This window comes from Hyperolius riggenbachi, chromosome 4 (genome assembly GCF_040937935.1).
Source record: "Hyperolius riggenbachi isolate aHypRig1 chromosome 4, aHypRig1.pri, whole genome shotgun sequence".
Taxonomy (NCBI): Eukaryota; Metazoa; Chordata; class Amphibia; order Anura; family Hyperoliidae; genus Hyperolius; species Hyperolius riggenbachi.
In genome coordinates, this window is record NC_090649.1 from 486,223,928 (window position 1) to 486,247,569 (window position 23,642).

The following is a 23,642-nucleotide window of genomic DNA, read 5'->3' on the forward strand; positions in this document are numbered from 1 at the left end:
ATCTGCAGTGCGTCTACTTCCTGCTTTCTTGGAAACAGACCTATTGTTAACATCCTGTGTCTACCAATTAGCTGCTCTGTTGTGGCAGAGGAGATTCCTGAACAAACACTGCTAATAGATCAAATTACACTTGTGATTAGTCTCAGATGAAGGGGAATTAGACTGAGTACTCTAAAAACAGCGCAGGAGATTTGGGCACCACCAAAGACTGTAATAAGAATTATGGCTGTAGCAGCTCAGTGACTGATCAGAAGACGGAGTACAAATCACTACAAGAACACTGTATTTTGGACTCCAGCAATAGCTGGCAGCCAAATTACATTTTTCCCCACTATCCATGGTGACCTGGAGGTGGAATAGTAATTAACACCGCCGGGCTTGTGCAGGAGCCGGGTGAGCCATTTATCGTCTTTCCCCTGCGCCAAAATCTCTCAGCAGCTAGGTTATAGGTACGTGATTTAGACAGGCTAAACTCTCTAAATACATACAGGGTGCATTTCTCTACACTTTCCTTCTGTCCTGTGCAAGAGTTAAGGTCCACTTTAAAGGAGAACTGAACCCACAGATGGAGTTTTTGTGGACAGGGGCTGGGCTCACACTACACGGTAGCCAAAACTTGGGCAGTCACTCCAGATCCAATGTCTGATCCGCTGTGTCTCTTGTGACCGATCCCATTGCGGTTTATAACATGTCCGATTTCTGTGCGGTGTCTGGAAGCGCTGTGCGGGACGGGACTTTGCGTTTCATCACCGCCACAGACGTGAACGGATCTCAGGCTGCTCTGACATTATATATGCTGCATGACGGTGATGTGAAATTGCAGCGATGCAACCTGTACAGTACAGCATACAGTCCAAACGCTTGCGCGTTGTGCACTGCATTGTGATGCAATTATATTGTGCATTGTGGCGCAACAGACGTAATGTGAAAAAGCCTTAAATTTACCGTATTTTTCGGAATTTAAAACGCTCCGGATGCACTTAGGGTTTGAGGCCAAAAAACAGGAAAAAAAATACTAAACCTGGTGTGTCCATGCTCCAGAGGTGTCTTGTAGACTTCGCGCCCCCCCCCCCCAATTATTTTGTCCCCCTTGTGTCCTCCTCTGTCATCATTTTTGTTCCCCCATGTCCTCCTGTATGTCCACCTGTGTCCTTCATTGAAGGATGCCAGAGCTCAAATCTATGAAGTATTGACCCTTTTAATCTCTTTTCTGTTCTCAGAAGCCATTTACTGACAGGAAAGTGTATTATGGCAGTAATTACTTATCAGTGAGGGTTAGGGCCCGTTCTCACTTAAAATCGCAAAACGGCAGCGCTTAGCGCTACCGTTTTGCGCAGTGATTTTACCACAATTAGTGCAGTAGAATCACCGTTCACATTTCCGCAATCGCGGTCAGCGCTTTACACCACTGTACCGCGATCACTCCCGAATCGCGGAAAAATGCTGCATGCTACGCGTTTGCGATTGGCGTTAATCGCGGAGCGCCTGCGATTGGCGCCAATCGCTGCAGTGAGTACACTGCCATAGAGTAATTAAGCACTAGCGCTTTAACAAGCGATAGCGCTTTAGCGATTAGCGGGAATCGCCCGCTAATTGCTTACTCCTCCTGGCGGTTTACTAAAATCCGCCAGGGGGCAGCAAAGCTATTTTTTTTTTTAGACAAGGTCTCGCTACATGATGGCCTCCGGCGAGGGCTTCCCCCGTTGCCATGGTGACGGGTGGGGTGACTAAGGGGACTCCGATCCACCCCTCAGCGCTGCCTGGCACTGATTGGCCAGGCAGCGCACGGGGTCTGGGGAAGGGCGGCTGCGGCGCGACGGCGATCGGATTGCACACGCAGCTAGCAAAGTGCTAGCTGCGTGTAGCAAAAAAAAAATAATTATGCAAATCGGCCCAGCGGGGCCTGAGCGGTGCCTTCCAGCGCCATAGCCCGAGCTCAGCACGGGCTTACCGCCAGGGAGGTTAAGTGTGAAAGGGCCCTTATGCTATGGTACAACCCGGACAGAAACTGTCACTTGCATACCTGATGTTTAACTCTTTCAGGCAGAGAAAGAAAAAAAGGAACACAGTAGTTATTTGTGTGCTTAGGCACTGTACATACACATGTCTATCTCATCATGTCACATCGGGTTTCCTTTAAACGTGACCGCAACTAAGGGGGCATTGAGGGAGAGTAGTTGAGAGGATGCAGCCCCCCCACCCCCCCCCTGCCCATCCTGGGAGAGGAAGCCTAATCCATACCTTGTATTGGGTTAATCAATAAATTACAACAGCAATCTCGGGTCTCCACACCAGGCCTGCTTCACATAAACAGAGCAACTAGTGCTGCCTGGAACGATTGCTGTTGTCATCTATTCAGTGAGCCAATACAAGGTATCATATAATCCTGCATTTACCATTAACGAACACGACACAACAATCTCTTACTACGTCATTACCGGTTTCACAGATTCCAGATCGCTGAGGTCGTCTTCTCCCAGCAGCCACTCCAGCAGGATGGTGACACCGGCAGGAACCTGATCCCATCGCTGCAGTAACTCACGTACGATGCCCAGAGTCAGGTCCAAGGCCATAGGGGGACTGACGGTACAGAATGTAAACCCTGCGGAGAGAACACAACATAAACACAGCTGAGAATGAGCGGCATAACTGTCTGCAACACTCTGCTGGCTGCTGACTAACAGGAGACCTAAACTAAGGAGGAGGAGGATGCCATTGGTGCCTACAGATGGTCTATGACACAGGTGTCAAACACAAGGCCCGCTGGCCGAATGCGGCCCTCTATGACATTTTATGCAACCCCCGAGAGTTTCTACTGTGCATCACTGTAAGCAGGGGCGTAACAACCACCCATGAGGCCCCCTGGAGTCTAAACTTCTCCCCACTGTACTAGATCCCCTCCCCCTACATCTCCCCTATGCATCACAGTCTCTCAGCTCTCAACTAAACTCTCGGCTGCCATTCGCCGGCTCCCGCTCACGTGACTCGCATCGGTCATGTGATCGAGAGCCGGCGAATGGCAGCAGAAAGTGTGCGGCTGTGATGCTTGGGGGAGACACACAGTGCTGGAGCAGGAAAACATTACTCCACTACCTGTGCTACTCTGCATGTGGGTATGGAGAGGGAGGAGGAGTGGGGCCCCCAGGCCCCCTAGCTGTTGAAGAGGCTATTGTTACACCCCTGACTGTAAGCAGTGAAAAAACAGCACGCTGCCTTGCCGTCCAGAGGAGCACACCGGTGCTAGTGTTTTTGATAGAAAAAAAACCTTGACGGTTTGAGCCAGGGTGCAGCAATAACCAAGACACCCCCCACGGAGCCCCCTCCTGGGATCCAAACCTCTCAATCCCCATGCAGCTTGTAAAAGACATACACACCTTCCACCACACTAGCAGAATAGCGGAGTGGAGCAGTGTAATATTTACCTGCTCCAGCGATGCGTTGTGTCTCTTCTGTTCTTCCTGACAGCTGCACGCTCTGTGCTTTCATACCTCCTGATCACGTGACCATGCCTCAGGAGCCAGAGGTGTGCAGCATAGTGCTTCCATACCTCCTTCTGATCACGTGACATGCCTCAGGAGCCTGAGGTGTGCAGCATAGTGCTTCCATACCTCCTTCTGATCACGTGACATGCCTCAGGAGCCTGAGGTGTGCAGCATAGTGCTTCCATACCTCCTTCTGATCACGTGACATGCCTCAGGAGCCTGAGGTGTGCAGCATAGTGCTTCCATACCTCCTTCTGATCACGTGACATGCCTCAGGAGCCTGAGGTGTGCAGCATAGTGCTTCCATACCTCCTTCTGATCACGTGACATGCCTCAGGAGCCTGAGGTGTGCAGCATAGAGTGTGTGGCTGTAAGGAAGACCACAGGAGACCGGAAGCAGCACCGGGGCAGGTAAATAGTAAACTGCTCCACTGCGCTACTCTGCAGAAGGGGAGGAGCGGGTCGCTACAGTTAGACTGCTTAGTTTGAGACTGTTCAAAAAAATGTTGAATCCTGATAAAAAAAAAATCTGGCCAGTGACTATGGCCTCAATTCACTAAGCTTTATCAAACACTTTATCAAACGTTTGATAATTTACCTCATGGGTAAAATCTAATTTTGAATTCACTAAGGTGTTATATATTTATCGAATGTTTTATCAATAAAACGTTCAATAAATATATAACACCTTAGTGAATTCAAAATTAGATTTTACCCATGAGGTAAATTATCAAACGTTTGATAAAGTGTTTGATAAAGCTTAGTGAATTGAGGCCTTAGTTTGACGCCCCTGCTCTAAAGGCTCATACACACATCAGACCATAGTCTTTGGAAAATGAAAGATCACAGACCAATTTTACCCCCCTCCATGTAGTATGAGAGCCATAACTACACAGTCTATTCTATGGAGCTGAACTCCCCATCAGACAGAAATCTTTGCAAGATGCTGCACACAAAGATGCTGTAGACATTCAAAAGATCAGTATCTGCAAAAGATCTGTTCCTGCAAAATGCATCCATGGTCTATGATATCTGCAGATCATCATACACACCTTGTTTAACAGACATTCATCTGCAGATCAGATCCACCAGGATGGATTTTCAGATCTGCAGATGATTGTCTGATCTGCAGATGAATGTCAGTTAAACAAGGTGTGTATGATGATCTGCAGATCTCATAGACTATGAATGCAATGTGCAGGAATGGATCTTTGGCAGGAACAGATCTTTTGCAGATACTGATCTGTTGCATGTATACAGCATCTTTGTGTGCAGCATCTTGCAAAGATTTCTATCTGATGGGGAGTTCAGCTCCATAGAAAAGACTGTGCAGGTATGGCTCTCATACTACATGAAGGGTGGTAAGATTGGTCTGTGATCTTTCATTTTCAAAAGACTATGGTCTGATGTGTGTATGTGGCCTAATGGCGGCGTTGCCCGGGCGCGCACCCCGACCTGTCGCCCGTCGCTGATGTCGCCAGGCGGTTGGCGCGGACAATTGCCTGGCGACAGTCGCCGCCGCAACTGTCGCTAGTCCGCGTGAGTACGCGGACTAGCGACAGCAACATAATTGTAAATAGACGGCGCTTCCGGCGGGGGGAGGGACAACAGCGACAGCTTCCGCCGCATCAGTTGCCAGGTCCCTCCGCCGTGTGTATGCGGAGGGACCTGGCGACGAGCTGTCGCCGGCATGTCGCGCACACGCTCCCGTGTGCTAGCGACATGCCAAAAAGTTGCCCGTGAGTATGGACCATAAGACATGCTAGCTTTTCTGACTCCAGTCTTAGACCCAATCTCAAGTTGAATGTAATTAGCATTAAAGTGAACCTAAAGAAGGTTTCAGGTTAGATACTCGTCTATGTAGAGGGAAAGCTCTGGGTACAATAGAGTATCCCCGGTCCTCTTTCAGTCCCCTCGCTGCACCGATGGTCCATGTTGAATTTACATGCATTCAGGACTCCTTGGTAGCCATCAGAAGTACCCGGGTCCCTGAATGCATGCATAGACAGGCGTACCCATACTGCACATGCACTAGCCTAGACCCACGCATGTGCAGTATGAATCTGCTCACCTTTGGAAGTACTCAGGGACACGAGTACTGCTGAACCTGCACAAGGAGCATCAAAGACAAGTAAAATTCAACAGGGGGCCAGTGGTGGAACGAGGTGAGGAAGAGCGGACTGGGAAGACTCTATGGGGTCCAGAGCCTTCCCCTCTACATAGGTAAGTATCTCACTTTTTTATGACCCTCTTCAAGTTCACTTTAAATTTTCATACAGACTCAAAAATTCTGCATCTTTTTTACCATCTCTACAGGGGAGTCTGGAAATGTGGGCGTCTGGGGCTAATGGACTACTTGGGTGCCTCAAGTAATATCTTAGAAATGTATAGCTTTTTGTATTAGCGTTATTTGCAGCCAAGAAAGGGGGTTTTAGGGTTAGGCACCACCAGGGGAGTCTTAGGGTTAAGCACCACCAGGGGAGGTTTTAGGGTTAGGCACCAGAAGGGGTCTTAGGGCTAGGCACCACCAGGGGGGGGTTTAGGGTTAGGCACCACCAGAGGAGGTCTTAGGGTTAGGCACCATGGGGGGGGGGAATCTTAAAGTTAGGCACCACCAGAGGGGAGTCTTAGGGCTAGGCACTACCAGGGGGGGGGGGGGTAGGGTTAGACACCACCATAGGGGGTCTTAGGGTTAGGCACCACCAGAGGGGGTCTTAGGGTTAGGCACCACCAGAAGGGGTCTTAGGGTTAGGCACCACTGGGGGGGGGGGTTCTTAGGGTTAGGCACCACTGGGGGGGGGGGGGGGGGTCTTAAGGTTAGTCACCACCAGAGGGGGTCTTAGGGTTAGGCACCACAGGAGGGGGGATCTTAGGGTTAGGCACCACCGGGGGGGGGGGGTCTTAGGGTTAGCACCACCAGAGGGGGTCTTAGGGTTAGGCACCATCATGTGGGGTAGGGTTAGGCACTACCTGGGGGGGGAGGTGTCTTAGGGTTAGACATTAGTAGGAAGAGGGTTCCCGTGTGACAGTAAGATTAGGTTTAGTTGTAGTAAAATATCGGTAACATTTACCAATGTTTTACTTTGCTCATCACGACTGTAAATATATTTTTGTTTACTTTGTTATAGAGGATATTTTGCCCCTTTTAATACTGTTATTTTAACATATTAATTATTCTATATCTTAGATAAAGATGAAGAAACAATAAAAAAATAGTCATAGACAATATCTGAGGGCTCGTTTCCACTATCGCGAATCTGCATGCGTCCAACGCATGCAGATTCGCACATGTAATGCAAGTGGATGGGCCTGTTTCCACTGTAGCGTTGTTGAGGTGCGTTTTTTTAGCGGTAAAAAAACGCACAAAAGAGCCAACGAATTCGTCTGCGAGTGGAATGCATGCGAATCGCCGCTAATGTATTTAATAGGAAATTCGCATGCGGCTATGGTATGCGAATTTTCATGCGAATTCGCATGCGAATTCGCATAGGTACCAATGTAATTCAAACAGGCAGTGACATGGTTAATTTCGCATATACCCTCACCTATGCGAATTCGCATGCGAATTCGCGGCAAAAAACGCGCAAAAATTCGCATCCGCATGCTAATTCATGGAATTTCAACAGCGGTGGAATCCAGGCGATTCTGCACCGCAATAGTGGAAACGAGCCCTCAAAGTTTCGGCTATACCCCGCGCCCTTTTTTCCTGGCGCACTTATTTGATATATGCTTCCACTGAGGACCTCCTTCTCAAGCATCTGGGCCAAAATGAGTAAGGAAAGTGCTCTGACTCTCCTGCATGATCGTCACGGATACGAACCTGGCCAAACATTGACTTCATAACAATCCTTTTGGAGCAATTTCTGTAAGAATTCACTGACCATCGATTGTCTGGGTTCCATCCAATCATCAGACGCAGAGGAAAAAGCAAACCCTTTTGTCTGAGGACACAGATATGCAAGTGGCCATGCTAAAGAGAGAAGCACGAAATGATGGAATCTTCAGAAAATGAGTTGTGTTTATATAATAGTATATGGCCGACTTCACGAGACAGAAGTCTACTGATCAGCGTGAGGCTCAGGAAAGCTGCATTTCTAACAGAGGAGAACCATGGCGGCGTCTGTCTCCCTCTTACTCCAGCTTTCCTTAAAGTGGGATAAAACTCTGACATGACAGTCGATAAAAATGTGTTTTCCTACGTTTTATTACCCATACAGTTATACTTGCTTTTGTGCAGAAGTAATATCGTCTGATTACAAATTAAAAGTTTACAAAGTACAGTTTATCTGCTCTGAAAGCTGCCATTGGATTTTATTGCATAGCTGCTGTATTTATATAATAAAATATGTCTAGTGATCACTTCTCAGTTGCACACATACTAGAAAATGAGAACGATCAGTAGGGGTGATCAATGATATACAAATTCTTCTGAGTTGATACAAATGTATGCACATTTTTATGAAAATATATGCATCTTGAAAATGGGACAATCAATTTATACCTGGGTTTAACTTGATTGGTCAATTTTCAAACTGCATACACTTGCATAAAAATGTGCATAATATCGGAAGAATTTGCATCTCATGGATCATCCCTACAGCTCAGTTTCATGTTTATTGAATGTATCTGATAAAGGAATATAAACAAAAGATAATGTTATCACCTCTTCGGATGCGGCCAGAAGCTTTCCACTGAAGCAAGGGGCTTTCCGCTGAAGAACAAAGTGCTGAGTTTAACTGCTTGAATGCTGTTCTGCTACAATTTTTTCTATGTGGTAGATTTTATGCTGTGAACAATCTTTTAGTATAAAGAGGAAATGCAGAGTTTTCATTCTTCTGTAAACTTCACTACACTTAGACTTTAAACAACACTTCAGGTAAGTTCACACTTGCAGTTGTGAGGCTGGAAACTCGCAGTTTATCACCGCCCCCTAAACCTAGAGGGATTTATTATCATTTGGGCGTTCTGCTTATGAGGCCTCTGTCACACTGGATCGGTGCCTTGGCCTGCTTTACTACAGGCCAATGCTGCGCTAATGTAAGTCTATGGGGCCTTCCAGATTGATGCCATGTGGCAGAAGAGAAATAACAAACGCAACCCAACGCGACCGCATCCCTACTTGCCAAGCGACGTCATGCAAGTCTATGACGATGCGTATATTTTTTAAATTTGTACGGTAGCGTTGCGGCGCGCATACTCAGAAGCTTTTTTGGCAATACACTTATACCGTGCAATTAGTTTATTCGGCCACAGGAAGTGAGTGCTAGAGAGCCTTACTTCCTGTTTGGCTGTCAGCCAGAAGGCGACTACCGTGCATTGCTGTGGAAATTCCTGAAGGCTGTGTTGTGGCGTTGCCTTGTGATCATGCCATCGCACTGCAATAACGCTGGTCAGCTGGGTGAAAACGGCCTTCATCTGGCAGAGCGCTCTGGGGCAGAGGGCTACATAACTAAATAGCCTAGGCTAAACATCACTGGGAAGGAGGAGCTACATACCAATATACAGCTAGAGGAAGTGTTTCTAAAGGTGAGTACACACGTCAGATAAAAGTCTTTGGAAAAGGCAAGATCACAGACCAATTTTACCCCCTTCCATCTAGTATGAGAGCCACACCTACACAGTCTATTCTATGGAGCTGCACTCCCCATCAGACAGAGATCTTACCCCCTTCCATGTAGTATGAGAGCCATACTCTACACAGTCTATTCTATGGAGCTGCACTCCCCATCAGACAGAGATCTTACCCCCTTCCATGTAGTATGAGAGCCATACTCTACACAGTCTATTCTATGGAGCTGATCTCCCCATCAGCCAGAAATCTTACCCCCTTCCATGTAGTATGAGAGCCACACCTACACAGTCTATTCTATGGAGCTGCACTCCCCATCAGCCAGAAATCTTACCCCCTTCCATGTAGTATGAGAGCCATACCTACACAGTCTATTCTATGGAGCTGCACTCCCCATCAGACAGAAATCTTACCCCCTTCCATGTAGTATGAGAGCCACACCTACACAGTCTATTCTATGGAGCTGCACTCCCCATCAGACAGAAATCTTACCCCCTTCCATGTAGTATGAGAGCCACACCTACACAGTCTATTCTATGGAGCTGCACTCCCCATCAGACAGAAACCTTTGCAAGATGCTGCACACAAAGATGCTGTACACATTCAAAAGATCATTATCTGCAAAAGATCCGTTCCTGCAAAATGCATTCAGTCTATGAGATCTGCAGATCGTCATACACACCTTGTTTAACTGACATTCATCTGCAGATCAGATCCACCAGGTTGGATCTTCAGATCTGCAGATAATTGTCTGATCTGCAGATGAATGTCTGTTAAACAAGGTGTGTATGATGATCTGCAGATCTCAGACTATGAATGCAATTTGCAGGAACGAATCTTTTGCAGGAACGAATCTTTTGCAGGAACGGATCTTTTGCAGATACTGATCTTTTGTGTCTGTACAGCATCTGTGTGTGCAGCATCTTGCAAAGATTTCTGTCTGATGGGGAGTGCAGCTCCATAGAATAGACTGTGTAGGTGTGGCTCTCATACTACATGGAAGGGGGTAAGATTTCTGTCTGATGGGGAGTGCAGCTCCATAGAATAGACTGTGTAGGTATGGCTCTCATACTACATGGAAGGGGGTAAAATTGGTCTGTGATCTTTCATTTTCCAAAGACTTTTATCTGACGTGTGTACTCACCTTAATGCTGAAACCAGGATAATTACCATAAAATTGTATATCCTGACTTATGTATTACATTCTACTACATGTCTCTGTATCTTGTTTCCTAGAGTCGGGACTGAAGTCCGCAGATCATCTCTGGAAACAAACATGTAAGCCGCAGCTGAGATTCAGACCCTTTGTTTGCTGGTTGTTTACACTTCCATGTTGCTCTGCTTAATGTAAAGATGAGTCATATCGTGTTGTGTTTACCTCCGGCCCCCACACTGCTTGTTTACTCCATACTGCTGTCTCTGGAAAACTGATTAGCGTATGACTGGGGGCCAATATAGGAAACGAGAGCAGCGTTCACTAACAAGGCGGCCTCATTATCTACGCGGGGAAGAGAAACGAAAACAAAGGACTATAAACGGCGGCGGAGAGTGGGAATGCACTCGCTATATCCCCGGCCTTCCTGGAAGTGAGGCGGATTCAGCATGGTTCCCGCATGGCGTCATCGATCCTCTCCGGCAGCGAGCGAGTAGTGCCACATGCGGGGAACGGACCATTTCTCAGCCTCGCGCTCGCTATGACAAACACAGCAGTCATACAATCATCAGGGATGCTCCCCCGACTCGTCTTGTAAACAGTGTTAGCGACAAACACACAAACATGGATTCTGCCAGCGCTAATGTGGGATCCCAGCAGCCAATCACGCCTTGTAAACACGGGCTGCTGGAATACAGGACTCCGGCCCGGGAGGAGGAGCAGCGCCTGGAGGAAGAGCTGTTTATTACAGTAGAGTGACCAGATTTTTGTAGGTCCAACCTGGGACAGGGAGGGTGGGTGCAGGGGGGGGGGGGGGGCGGCGCGCACAGCCCGCCGCTGCGAAAGGTGGGGAGGACTGAAGAGTGCACAGCGATGAAGACCGGGGGGGGGGGGGGAGGGGGGGCTGCGGCGCGCATGACATTGTATGGGCGGAGCTAACGTAATGATGTAACACCGAGGCATAAGAAAGCAGTGTTTACGCCATGATGTGGACAAACGAGACTTTGCATCATGGGTGTGCAGAAACTGTGTGATGCTAATAGAATACCGTAACCACAAAGCAGCAAACATAGCCATCTATGACCATTAAATAATAAATGCAGTAACAGTTACCCCGGACACCAGAAACTAAATGCAATGGGCAACATGTCAGCACAAAATAAACGCAATGCGGGCAACATGTCAGTACAAAATAAAAACGCAATTAGGGCAAACATGTCAGTACAAAATAAACGCAATGCGGGCAACATGTCAGTACAAAATAAACGCAATGCGGGCAAACATGTCAGTACAAAATAAACGCAATGCGGGCAACCATGTCAGTACAAAATAAACGCAATGCGGGCAACATGTCAGTACAAAATAAAAACGCAATGCGGGCAAACATGTCAGTACAAAATAAACGCAATGCGGGCAACATGTCAGTACAAAATAAACGCAATGCGGGCAACATGTCAGTACAAAATAAACGCAATGCGGGCAAACATTTCACCAGAAAATTACTGCAATGCGGGCAAACATTTCCCCAGAAAAGAAACGCAATGCGGGCAAACATTTCCCCAGAAAAGAAACGCAATGCGGGCAAACATTTCCCCAGAAAAGAAACGCAATGCGGGCAAACATTTCACCAGAAAAGAAACGCAATGCGGGCAAACATTTCCCCAGAAAAGAAACGCAATGCGGGCAAACATTTCCCCAGAAAAGAAACGCAATGCGGGCAAACATTTCACCAGAAAAGAAACGCAATGCGGGCAAACATTTCCCCAGAAAAGAAACGCAATGCGGGCAAACATTTCCCCAGAAAAGAAACAATGCGGGCAAACATTTCACCAGAAAAGAAACAATGCGGGCAAACATTTCACCAGAAAAGAAACGCAATGCGGGCAAACATTTCACCAGAAAAGAAACGCAATGCGGGCAAACATTTCACCAGAAAAGAAACGCAATGCGGGCAAACATTTCCCCAGAAAAGAAACGCAATGCGGGCAAACATTTCCCCAGAAAAGAAACGCAATGCGGGCAAACATTTCCCCAGAAAAGAAACGCAATGCGGGCAAACATTTCCCCAGAAAAGAAACAATGCGGGCAAACATTTCCCCAGAAAAGAAACAATGCAGGCAAACATTTCACCTGAAAAAGAAAGCATTTACTCACCTGGCAGAAGTCTCCGGCCTCTTGCGCGCTGCTCCCGGGACCACCTTCCTCCTGAAGTCTCCCCGCTGACAGCCTGGCAGAGCAGGGCTACGGCAAGATGGCGCCCGAAGCCCTGTACTGGAGACAAATAGTCTCCAGTACAGGGCTTCGGCAGCCATCTTGCCGTAGCCCTGCTCGCCTGCCGGTGTCGGAACAGACACCGGAAGAGGAGGCTGGAGCGGGGCTGCGGACAATGAACTGGCACGGCGTCTATAGACGCCGCTGCCAGTTCATAAGCATAGAGTGGCCAGAGTCCCGTGGCCGGGACGTCCCGCTGCTGAAAGCGGGACGTTTCCCGGGACCTCATGCAGCCTGGGACAGCGGACCCCGAATCCGGGACGTGTCCCGGGCAATCCGGGACGTCTGGTCACTCTAATTACAGCCCAAATACCAGGCCCGATCAGACAGCGAGGCCTCCCTAAAGGTGGGTACACACATGCGACTATAGTCGTTCCCCGATCGTTTCAAACGACGATCGTTTCAAAAAAAGCAGCCAACGACCATTAAGTCTAACGACGGACGAGCTAGATCGTTAAAAACGAATGATCTGGCTTGGCGGATTTTTCCCAACGACGATCGTTTGCAAAAGTAGTACATCGTTGGAAACGGTCGTTCATATTAGGCTTGACATGCGCATTTCTCTATTTCTCCATGGAACATTTCATTTTTATGCGCAGGCGCAATAGGTGCCTTTACGTGATGTAACGTTCGTTCTAACGATCAGATCGTTACATACCTTTTAAAACTAACTTTACTTAGGTCGTTCTTTCGTCAATTAAAAGTTCGTTCGTCGTTGACAACGAACGGTCGTTGTCGCATGTGTGTACGTAGCTTAAGCCATTCCTATGTATTATGCTTTAAAAAGGTTAAAAAGGTTACTCCACTTTAGTACAAAGATCTATAGAACCCTCTGAACTTCCCAACAGTAAAACCTTACCACAAACTGTCTCTCACGGTTTCTTGGCTGTTAAAGTGCCTCAGAAAACAGGCTGCAGCAACGTTCATAGCTGGGGAGGAAGGGGGGGGTGATGCAATGAAGACTGCAGGAGCGTTCATACCTTGGGGAGGGGAGTGACGCAGTGTGGGCGGAGGCTGTGCAGATTGCAGCAGCGTTCATATAGAGGGGGGGAGTGACGCATTGTGGGCGGAGGCTGTGCAGACTGCAGCAGTGTTCATAGCTGGGGGGGGGGGGGGGGCGGTTGACGCAGTGTGGGCGGAGGCTGTGCAGACTGCAGCAGTGTTCATAGCTGGGGGGGAGGGGGGAGTGACGCAGTGCTCATAGCTGGGGTGGTGGAGAGGAGAAGGTGGCGCATAGCTGGGAGTACTGGAGGGGTCATCTGCCATTCCTTCATAACTTACATATTGATTTGCGCTCAGTATCAACATTTTCATATTTCACAATGTTCTGCCAATAAGTCTCTCTCCCGAGTAAAAAGACTAAATAAAAATCGTGCGTTTCATCACAGGACAGAAATAGTCGGCTTTACAAGAAGTCCAGCAAAGTTTTTTCCTATTACAACATGCAGGCTGAGTTCACACTATATGCGTTGCGCAATGCCTGAGCTGCAATGTGGGGATAACACCGCGCACGCTCTGCCCGGTAAAAAGGATGGTTTTACTTTATAGCATGGAGCATTGCTGTGTAAAAGGCTCGATATCACACTTTTCCATTATCTGTTGCCTATATAATAGTACAGGGGGGTTTCAGTGATCCTTGTAGTGGCCTTGTACTCGGGAATACCTGGGTAAACAGAGAGACCAGAAACCCTCCACCAAGCACCATGCAGTATCATCAATAAATGATAAGTAAGTGATACAGTTATTATTATTATTGATCTAAAGAGACACTGAAGCGAAAAAAAATTATGATATTATGATTTGTATGTGTAGTACAGCTAAGAAATAAAACATTAAGATCAGATACATCAGTGTAATTGTTTCCAGTACAGGAAGAGTTAAGAAACTCCAGTTGTTATCTCTATGCAAAAAAGCCATTAATCTCTACGACTTTCAAAGTCGTGGAGAGGGCTGTTATCTGACTTTTATTATCTCAACTGTAAGTGAACAATTTTCTTTTTATCTGCCAGAGGAGAGGTCATTAGTTCACAGACTGCTCTGAAAGAATCATTTTGAATGCTGAGTGTTGTGTAATCTGCACATATTATAGAATGATGCAATGTTAGAAAACACACTATATACCTGAAAATAAAAATATGAGAATATTTTCTTTGCTGCTAATCTTCTAGTAATTATTCATAGTACACAACCAATTCATTGTATTATATTTTTTTTTCGCTTCAGTGTCTCTTTAAGTGCCAACATATTCTGTGGCGCTGTACAAAGTAAAAAACTAACATGGGGTACAAATGAATACAGATACTGGTGCACACCAATATACAAAATACAGAATTGGTACAAAATACAGAACTGGTGATTACAGTGACAAAAGAAACATGATGAATATCATTCCAATTCCAATACACAAAAGGGTGAGACTTGACCTTGCAAGCTTACAATCTAAAGTGCGAGCTTACAAGGGAAGAACAAAGATTTGAGGCCAACCATCGGCCATTTCTCCATACACAGAGGAAGTCCAATGCGGAGGACATACTTCCTGTACCCCTGGGTAAGGGATGAGCGCTCCATACAGCTGACCCCGGAGTTCCACTTCAGGCAATCGCTGTGTTATTTATGTCTGTGACCTCCGAACGCCCCACCCATGCCGCGCATCTGCAAAGCATACTTAAAGAGGAAAATAATGTAATTAAAAAAGAGCTTCATTTTTACAATAATTATGTATAAATGATTTAGTCAGTGTTTGTCCCTTGTAAAATCTTTTAAATCCCTGATTTACATTCTGACATTTATTACATGGTGCCATTTTTACTGTTGGCAGGTGATGTCACTGGAAGGAGATGCTGCTTGCTTTTTTGGCAGTTGGAAACAGCTGTAAACAGCTATTTCCCACAATGCAGCAAGGTTCACAGACAGGAAACTGCCAAGAGTAGGTACTCTTTTTTCTTTGTGAGAGAGGTTTCACCCCAATATCAGCCATACAGCGCCCCCTGATGGTCTGTTTGTGAAAAGGAATAGCTTTCTCATGTAAAAGGGGGTATCAGCTACTGATTGGGATAAAGTTCAATTCTTGGTGAGAGTTTCTCTTTAAATGAGTTTTAATATATATAGTGAATAACAACAAGTTCTCATTATCATGCAACATTATATGAAAGCTAGGATGTCAGGGCTGGAGGAAAGTGCATTTTTACGGTTCCCCGGGGCGGGGATCGATCATCTTTATTGGCTTTCCGAGAAGGGCCGCGCGGTTTAGATGTACGCGGCGTAAAGTGCAGCATGACAGATTATATATGGAGATTATATATAGAGAGTCATGCTCGGCCTTCACAGATATGACAACGCCATAACAGCGAGCGCTCTGCCGCGAGGGCGTCCGTTCACGAAATGCCTGACATAGTTACAGATCATCAGGACGGCGTTCTCGCTAGAAACGCATGGAAGCTTTCAGTCCGCTTCGTGTTCTTATATATATAATAGTGAAACGTTACAAGGATAAACTTAAATGGAAAAAAGACAAAACTCTCCAGAAATGTATAAAACTGTCACTTGAGACTGGAGTCCAGGGCTGATTGAGTGCAGGAAACACCCATGGAGGAATGCAGAGAGCAGCAGCTGGATATGAGCAGCAGATGTGATCAGACCCCCCTCTCTCTGCAGGACCCTCTTTCCCCCCCTCCGCAGACCCCCCTCCCCCGCAGGAAGGGTAATGGACGCCTGAGGCCTTTATGGTTCAGGGCAGCGAGAGGCTGGAGGGATAAGTGATAGCGATTGATTGTCATATTCTGTCTGGACGGTGCTTATAGAAGACATATGGGCCAGGCCCACAGATATTCAGGGAAGTATGCGCTGCTGGGAACTTCTTGGGGGAGGATTACCTGTATGCAGGATCCAGTTTTGGTTGATCTGTAAATGAATGAATACAGTTTACGCATTCTGCACGTTGCAGGCTTGTAAGCTGTTTGCAAATGTCAAAAACCACAATCATCATCCAACTAATAAGGAATTTCACGCATGCGCTGAAAAGGTGGCCACACACCATACAATTAAAAGATCCAATTTTACATCAATTCAATAAATTTATTTATTATTATTTGTTGTATCTATAAAGCGCCAACATATTACGCAGCGCTGGACATTAGTTTAGGTTACAGACAATATTTAGGGGTGACATACAGCAATATGACAATACAGGAGTACAAGCAATCCAGATCACGCAGCACAGTATGAGTACCAGGTAATGCTTAGTCACTGTATAGGAGCATGGAGATCACACAGCACAGTATGAGTACAAGGTAATGCTTAGTCACTGGATGGGAGCATGGAGATCACACAGCACAGTATGAGTACCAGGTAATGCTTAGTCACTGGATGCAGCATGGAGATCACACAGCACAGTATGAGTACAAGGTAATGCTTAGTCACTGGAGGGGAGCATGGAGATCACACAGCGCAGTATAAGTACAAGGTAATGCTTAGTCACTGGATGGGAGCATGGAGATCACACAGCACAGTATGAGTACCAGGTAATGCTTAGTCAGTCACTGGAGGGGAGCATGGAGATTAGGCAAGTTAGGTTCACTCAGATGCATAGCATGGGTGCACAGTAATGGAGGTGCATGATCAGGTAGGACACAAAAGGAGGAGGACCCTGCCCAAAGGCTTACAATCTAGAGGGAGAGGTAAGGACACGAATGGTAGGGGACCAGAGTTCAGCTGCGGGTTTAGAGCACTTGTGAGGGGGGGGGGGGGGGGGGAAGGTAGGCCAGAGTGAAAAGGTGAGTTTTGAGGGCCTTCTTGAAGATGTTGAAGGAGGGGGCTGCCCTAATGGGTGGAGGTAGGGAGTTCCATAGTGTTGGAGCAGCTCTTGAGAAGTCCTGGAGGCGTGCATGGGACTGGGTTATGCGGGGGACGGTTAGGCGAAGTTCATTGGAGGAGCGGAGTGAGCGGCTAGGTGTGTACCTCTGAGTAAGATCGGAAATGTAGGTTGGACAGGTTTTGTGGACAGATTTGTAGATAAATACAATCGGTTGTCCTGAAAAATCAACAACTACACTCCATGACTTGTAATGCTAATAATTTCTCCACCAATAAAGACTGTTTGAAAACAAAAAAAACTTTTATTTGTTTTTGAGATTTCATTCAGTTGCAAGATATATTTCTCATCTTTGAACCAGGAGGATACCATTTATATCTACTAACTTAGAAGAAAAGGAGTAACCTTTCGGCTGTAATGCTGGGTACACACTATAAGATTTTATGGTCGATTTACTGTCAGATCAATTATTTTCAACATGTCCGATTTCCTTTCCGATCGATTAACAAGCATTTCCGATCGATTTTTCCATTAACTTTAATAGGAAAGCGATCAGAAAATGCTCGGAAATCGATCGGAAAGCAAATCGGACATGTTGGAAATAATCGGACAGTAAATCGAGCATAAAATCTGTGGTGTGTACCGAACATAAAGCCTTCGTCAGACTTCAGACAACTATGTACTGATCTGAGACAAGTTTACGCGTTTTGGATTCTACGGGAGAAAAGTGCTTTACAAATGCTTTGTTGTTGTTGTACTATACATACAATTAGTTATTTCATGAGCCTATTTTCAATTCAGTCTGACAGTCCACTGTTGGAGGCAACTTAGTCACTGTATTGCCCTGAGGCAGCGGGCCAGCACCTGTGAAACGCGTTGCCCTTATGTGCATGAAACAAACTTATTTTTTTCTAATGACTGTATATTGACTTGTCCACATCACCTCTCATCTTCCAGCTGTTGATACTAGTTTATATCTAGGCCGTCTCCACCAGGATTTTGTCAAATAGTTCTCCACCCCTCTCAGGGGTTTAGTTTTATAATATTTTTATGTGTTTTTATAAAAACTTCAAAGAGTGCGACCAACCAGTACCGGCACAGCAGATCTGGGACACCGAGCGGGGACGGTTATCTCCCACAGGCTCTGATGGTGGTTGCACGTTTTGCAAGCCACCCTTGTGGGCATATTTGCTTCTCTACACTGTACCATCCTGGTCTCTCTCAATCTTGCAGATTCTCTGAGGTCACTGGAAACCACCAAGAATCAACATCCCACTACTTTTAGATCAGTTTTGCTTTAAACTATCAGCCGCTTCAATAGAGTTATCCAGTTTGAGATAAGTACCCTGCTTTTTGACCTCAGTTGGCAGAACTCCTTGTGCTGTAAATTCTTGGAATGCTTTGATCTCCCTCTACTAGCAGAAAATATAGAAACAGAAAGCAGAAGTCCTCTGTTATTGTCTCACACTGCCTCCTAGTGACAGGAAGCCATAAATACACATTACAGCAGTACTAATTAGATGCCAGGAAATGTGACAAATATGAAATAAAAAAAATGTGCTAAAATAAATTTAGCCCGGAGCTTGTGCAAGCCTCTAAATCAATTGGCTGCTAAAAGGTTAAGCACAGTGCAATCGTGGCAATGTGGATTGCACAACTGGCAGTAAAAATAAATGCCCCCATCCAGTGACTGACTAAGCATTACCTGGTACTCATACTATGGTGTGTGATCTGGTTTTCTTGTATTCCTGTATTGTCATATTGCTGAATGTCACCCCTAAATATTGTCTGTAACCTAAACTAATGTCCAGCGCTGCGTAATATGTTGGTGCTTTACAGGGCCGGGCTGAGGCATTGGCTGGAGAGGCTCCAGCCTCAGGGCGCAGTGTAGGAGGGGGCGCACAATTCATTCAGCTGTCATTCCTAATTGTGTTTGAAGCAGAAAGAAATAAGAAAAGGGGATACATAGCAGTGACTGCGAGCCAGGCAACTAGAGATTAAGGTGTTGGGGCCCTGTGGCCCTCTTAGTCTAATAGCAATCAGTGTGTGACGGCTGGGGTGGGAGGGATGGGGGAGGGGCCTCTTAGTCTAATAGCAATCAGTGTGTGACGGCTGGGGTGGGAGGGATGGGGAGGGGCCTCTTAGTCTTATAGCAATCAGTGTGTGACAGCTGGGGTGGGAGGGATGGAGGGGCGCACTTTGGTGTCTCAGCCTTGGGTGCTGGAGGACCTTGTCCCAGCTCTGGTGCTTTATAAATACAATAAAAGAATAATAATAAGGTTGGTGCTATTCCGACAGTCCATAAAAGTATAAAGCAGGTCTGCATACGAGTTTTTTCAGAGCTCACAGCCAGAACTGTATGGCATCAGCTATGAAACCATGCAAACAGCTGTTTCGGTGCCATGCAAGGCCCCTTTCTCATGCAAACAGCTGTTTCGTTGCCATGCAAGGCCCCTTTCTCATGCAAACAGCTGTTTTGGTGCCACACACGGCCTCTTTCTCAAGTACACAGAAACAAATGGTTTTTTCATGCAGTTTTTTTTCACTGTATGCAGTGGCGGCTCCAGGAAATTTTTTTAGGGGGTGCTATGCAGGTGCTGGACCAATTTCCGGGGGAGCTGACGACCTGCGGCGCTTGAAGCGCGCCGCGCCAAAAATGGGTGTGGCTACAACCTGCGGCGCGCGAAGCGCGCCGCGGCGAAAAAATGGGCGTGGTCATGACCGGATGAGGGCGGGGCTAACTGTAATTTAAAGTGAACCCAGGGTGAGAGTGATATGGTGGCTGCCATATTTATTTCCTTTTAAACAATACTAGTTGCCTGGCAGCCCTGCTGATCTATTTGGCTGTAGTAGTGAACTGAATTACACCAGAAACAAGCCATGCAGCTAATCTTGTCAGTTCTGACAATATTGTCAGAAACCCCTGACCTGCTGCATGCTTGTTCAGGGTCTATGGTTGAAAGAATAAGAGGCAGAGGACCAGCACGGCAGCCAGGCAACTGGTATTGCTTAAAGGGAGTTAAATATGGCAGCCTCAATATTATTCTCACCTCGGGTTCCCTTTAAAAGTGCAACGCAAAGACAGAGGGCCCAAGTTTTGGTGACCCTTTTCCCAGAAAATTCACATAATTGTGGAGGTTTTCTCAAGAAAATACACGTAATGTGAGCAGATTTTAACAAAAAACACGTCCAATGACCCCAATATGCACAATCGTTATCAGATATGGCTCCAATATGCACAATCGTTATCAGATATGGCCCCAATATGCACAATCGTTATCAGATATGGCCCCAATATGCACAATCGGTAGCAGATATGGCCCCAATATGCACAATCGGTAGCAGATATGGCCCCAATATGCACAATCGTTATCAGATATGGCCCCAATATGCACAATCGTTATCAGATATGGCCCCAATATGCACAATCGTTATCAGATATGGCCCCAATATGCACAATCGTTATCAGATATGGCCCCAATATGCACAATCGTTATCAGATATGGCCCCAATATGCACAATCGTTATCAGATATGGCCCCAATATGCACAATCGGTAGCAGATATGGCCCCAATATGCACAATCGGTAGCAGATATGGCCCCAATATGCACAATCGGTAGCAGATATGGCCCCAATATGCACAATCGGTAGCAGATATGGCCCCAATATGCACAATCGGTAGCAGATATGGCCCCAATATGCACAATCGGTAGCAGATATGGCCCCAATATGCACAATCGGTAGCAGATATGGCCCCAATATGCACAATCGGTAGCAGATATGGCCCCAATATGCACAATCGGTAGCAGATATGGCCCCAATATGCACAATCGGTAGCAGATATGGCCCCAATATGCACAATCGGTAGCAGATATGGCCCCAATATGCACAATCGGTAGCAGATATGGTCCCAATATGCACAATCGGTAGCAGATATGGCCCCAATATGCACAATCGGTAGCAGATATGGCCCCAATATGCACAATCGGTAGCAGATATGGTCCCAATATGCACAATCGGTAGCAGATATGGTCCCAATATGCACAATCGGTAGCAGATATGGTCCCAATATGCACAATCGGTAGCAGATATGGTCCCAATATGCACAATCGGTAGCAGATATGGTCCCAATATGCACAATCGGTAGCAGATATGGTCCCAATATGCACAATCGGTAGCAGATATGGTCCCAATATGCACAATCGGTAGCAGATATGACCCCAATATGCACAATCGGTAGCAGATATGACCCCAATATGCACAATCGGTAGCAGATATGACCCCAATATGCACAATCGGTAGCAGATATGACCCCAATATGCACAATCGGTAGCAGATATGACCCCAATATGCACAATCGGTAGCAGATATGACCCCAATATGCACAATCGGTAGCAGATATGACCCCAATATGCACAATCGGTAGCAGATATGACCCCAATATGCACAATCGGTAGCAGATATGACCCCAATATGCACAATCGGTAGCAGATATGACCCCAATATGCACAATCGGTAGCAGATATGACCCCAATATGCACAATCGGTAGCAGATATGACCCCAATATGCACAATCGGTAGCAGAAATGACCACAATATGCACAATCGGTAGCAGAAATGACCCCAATATGCACAATCGGTAGCAGATATCGCCCCAATATGCACAATCGGTAGCAGATATCGCCCCAATATGCACAATCGGTAGCAGATATGACCCCAATATGCACAATCCGTAGCAGATATGACCCCAATATGCACAATCCGTAGCAGATATGACCCCAATATGCACAATCCGTAGCAGATATGACCCCAATATGCACAATCCGCATCACCTGAAAAAGAAAAGAAAAACCCATTTACTCACCTACAGCCAGAAGACCTTCTTTCCCGACCTCCTGTCCCGAGTCCCGACCTCATTGTGGCGCGCAGCGCCCGCGCGCCCACGATCCTCTTCCTTCCCGACGTCACCACGAGACTTCCTGCCCGCATGCAGAGAGCAAGGCTACGGGAAAATGGCCGCCCGAAGTCTGCAGAACAGGGCTCCGGGCGGCCATCTTACCGTAGCCCTGCCTGCTGCTCCGTGCTGCCGGTGTGTGAACTGACTTGGCGTCTTTTAGACGCCTGAAGTCAGTTCACTCCAGGGGGTGCTTTGGGGGTGCTTGGACAATTCTAGGGGGTGCTCGAGCACCCCCAAGCACCCCCCTGGCGCCGCCCCTGACTGTATGTAACCTCTTCTTATGTACTTAATCATCATATGCTCAGTTGAAAATGTTAGGAAAACAGGGCAGACAGATCCATATGCTGGATGGCAAGAATATTTGGCAATCAGCCGGCATCCCCGAGTAATGTTTGATGGAACATTGTCATGTCTGAATGGCCCGGGGGTTTAGCCGGTCTCTATAGAGCTGCCGTCATGCCGTAAATAATAATAATTACCGTGACATTCTGATGGTGGCGGCCTGCGATCATGTGACAGGATGACACAGAACAGAGTTCTGGCTGCACCTGGAAGGGATAAACATCTAATCTCGTCCCTCTCTGATGAGCTCATTTTACCATTAAGCTTGTAGGCAGAGTAAGGCAATACTGCTGAACACAAGCTGCTTAATCCCTGGCCGGGATCTGCCAGTCATGGGTGCATTATTCACCCCACAAGTCCCTCCACTTCTGGGAAACGGTGGGCGATCTGCGGCCTCTGCAAACCTCTCTGTCTGTGTAACACTGCTGCAATCGTGTGTGTGTGTGTGTGTGTGTGTGTAACGCTGCACGATCTGCGGGCCTATGCAATCCTGTGTGTGTAACACTGCTGTGCTGCACGATCTGCGGGCCTCTGCAATCCTGTGTGTGTGTGTAATGCTGCTGTGCTGCACGATCTGCGGGCCTCTGCAATCCTGTTTGTGTAACGCTGCTGTGCTGCACGATCTGCGGGCCTCTGCAATCCTGTGTGTGTAATGCTGCTGTGCTGCACGATCTGCGGTCCTCTGCAATCCTGTGTGTGTGTGTAATGCTGCTGTGCTGCACGATCTGCAATCCTGTGTGTGTAATGCTGCTGTGGTGCACGATCTGCGGGGCTCTGCAATCCTCTGTGTGTTGCGCTGCTGTGCTGCACGATCTGCGTTCCTCTGCAATCCTGTGTGTGTGTGTGTAATGCTGCTGTGCTGCACGATCTGCAATCCTGTGTGTGTAATGCTGCTGTGGTGCACGATCTGCGGGGCTCTGCAATCCTCTGTGTGTTGCGCTGCTGTGCTGCACGATCTGCGTTCCTCTGCAATCCTGTGTGTGTGTGTGTGTAATGCTGCTGTGCTGCACAATCTGCGGGTCTCTGCAATCCTGTGTGTGTAACGCTGCTGTGCTGC

The 23,642-nt window shown here is 47.0% G+C and overlaps 1 protein-coding gene across 2 annotated transcripts in view; it reads right to left on the minus strand.

Moving 5' to 3' along the window:
- Positions 1-23,642, minus strand: part of THADA (THADA armadillo repeat containing) — a 782,712-nt gene that overhangs the window by 3,862 nt on the left and 755,208 nt on the right. For both annotated transcript variants that reach the window (XM_068233009.1, XM_068233008.1), the window contains one exon: positions 2,439-2,602. In XM_068233009.1, coding sequence (XP_068089110.1) covers positions 2,439-2,602 — 164 coding nt within the window. The remainder of the gene's footprint in view (positions 1-2,438; positions 2,603-23,642) is intronic.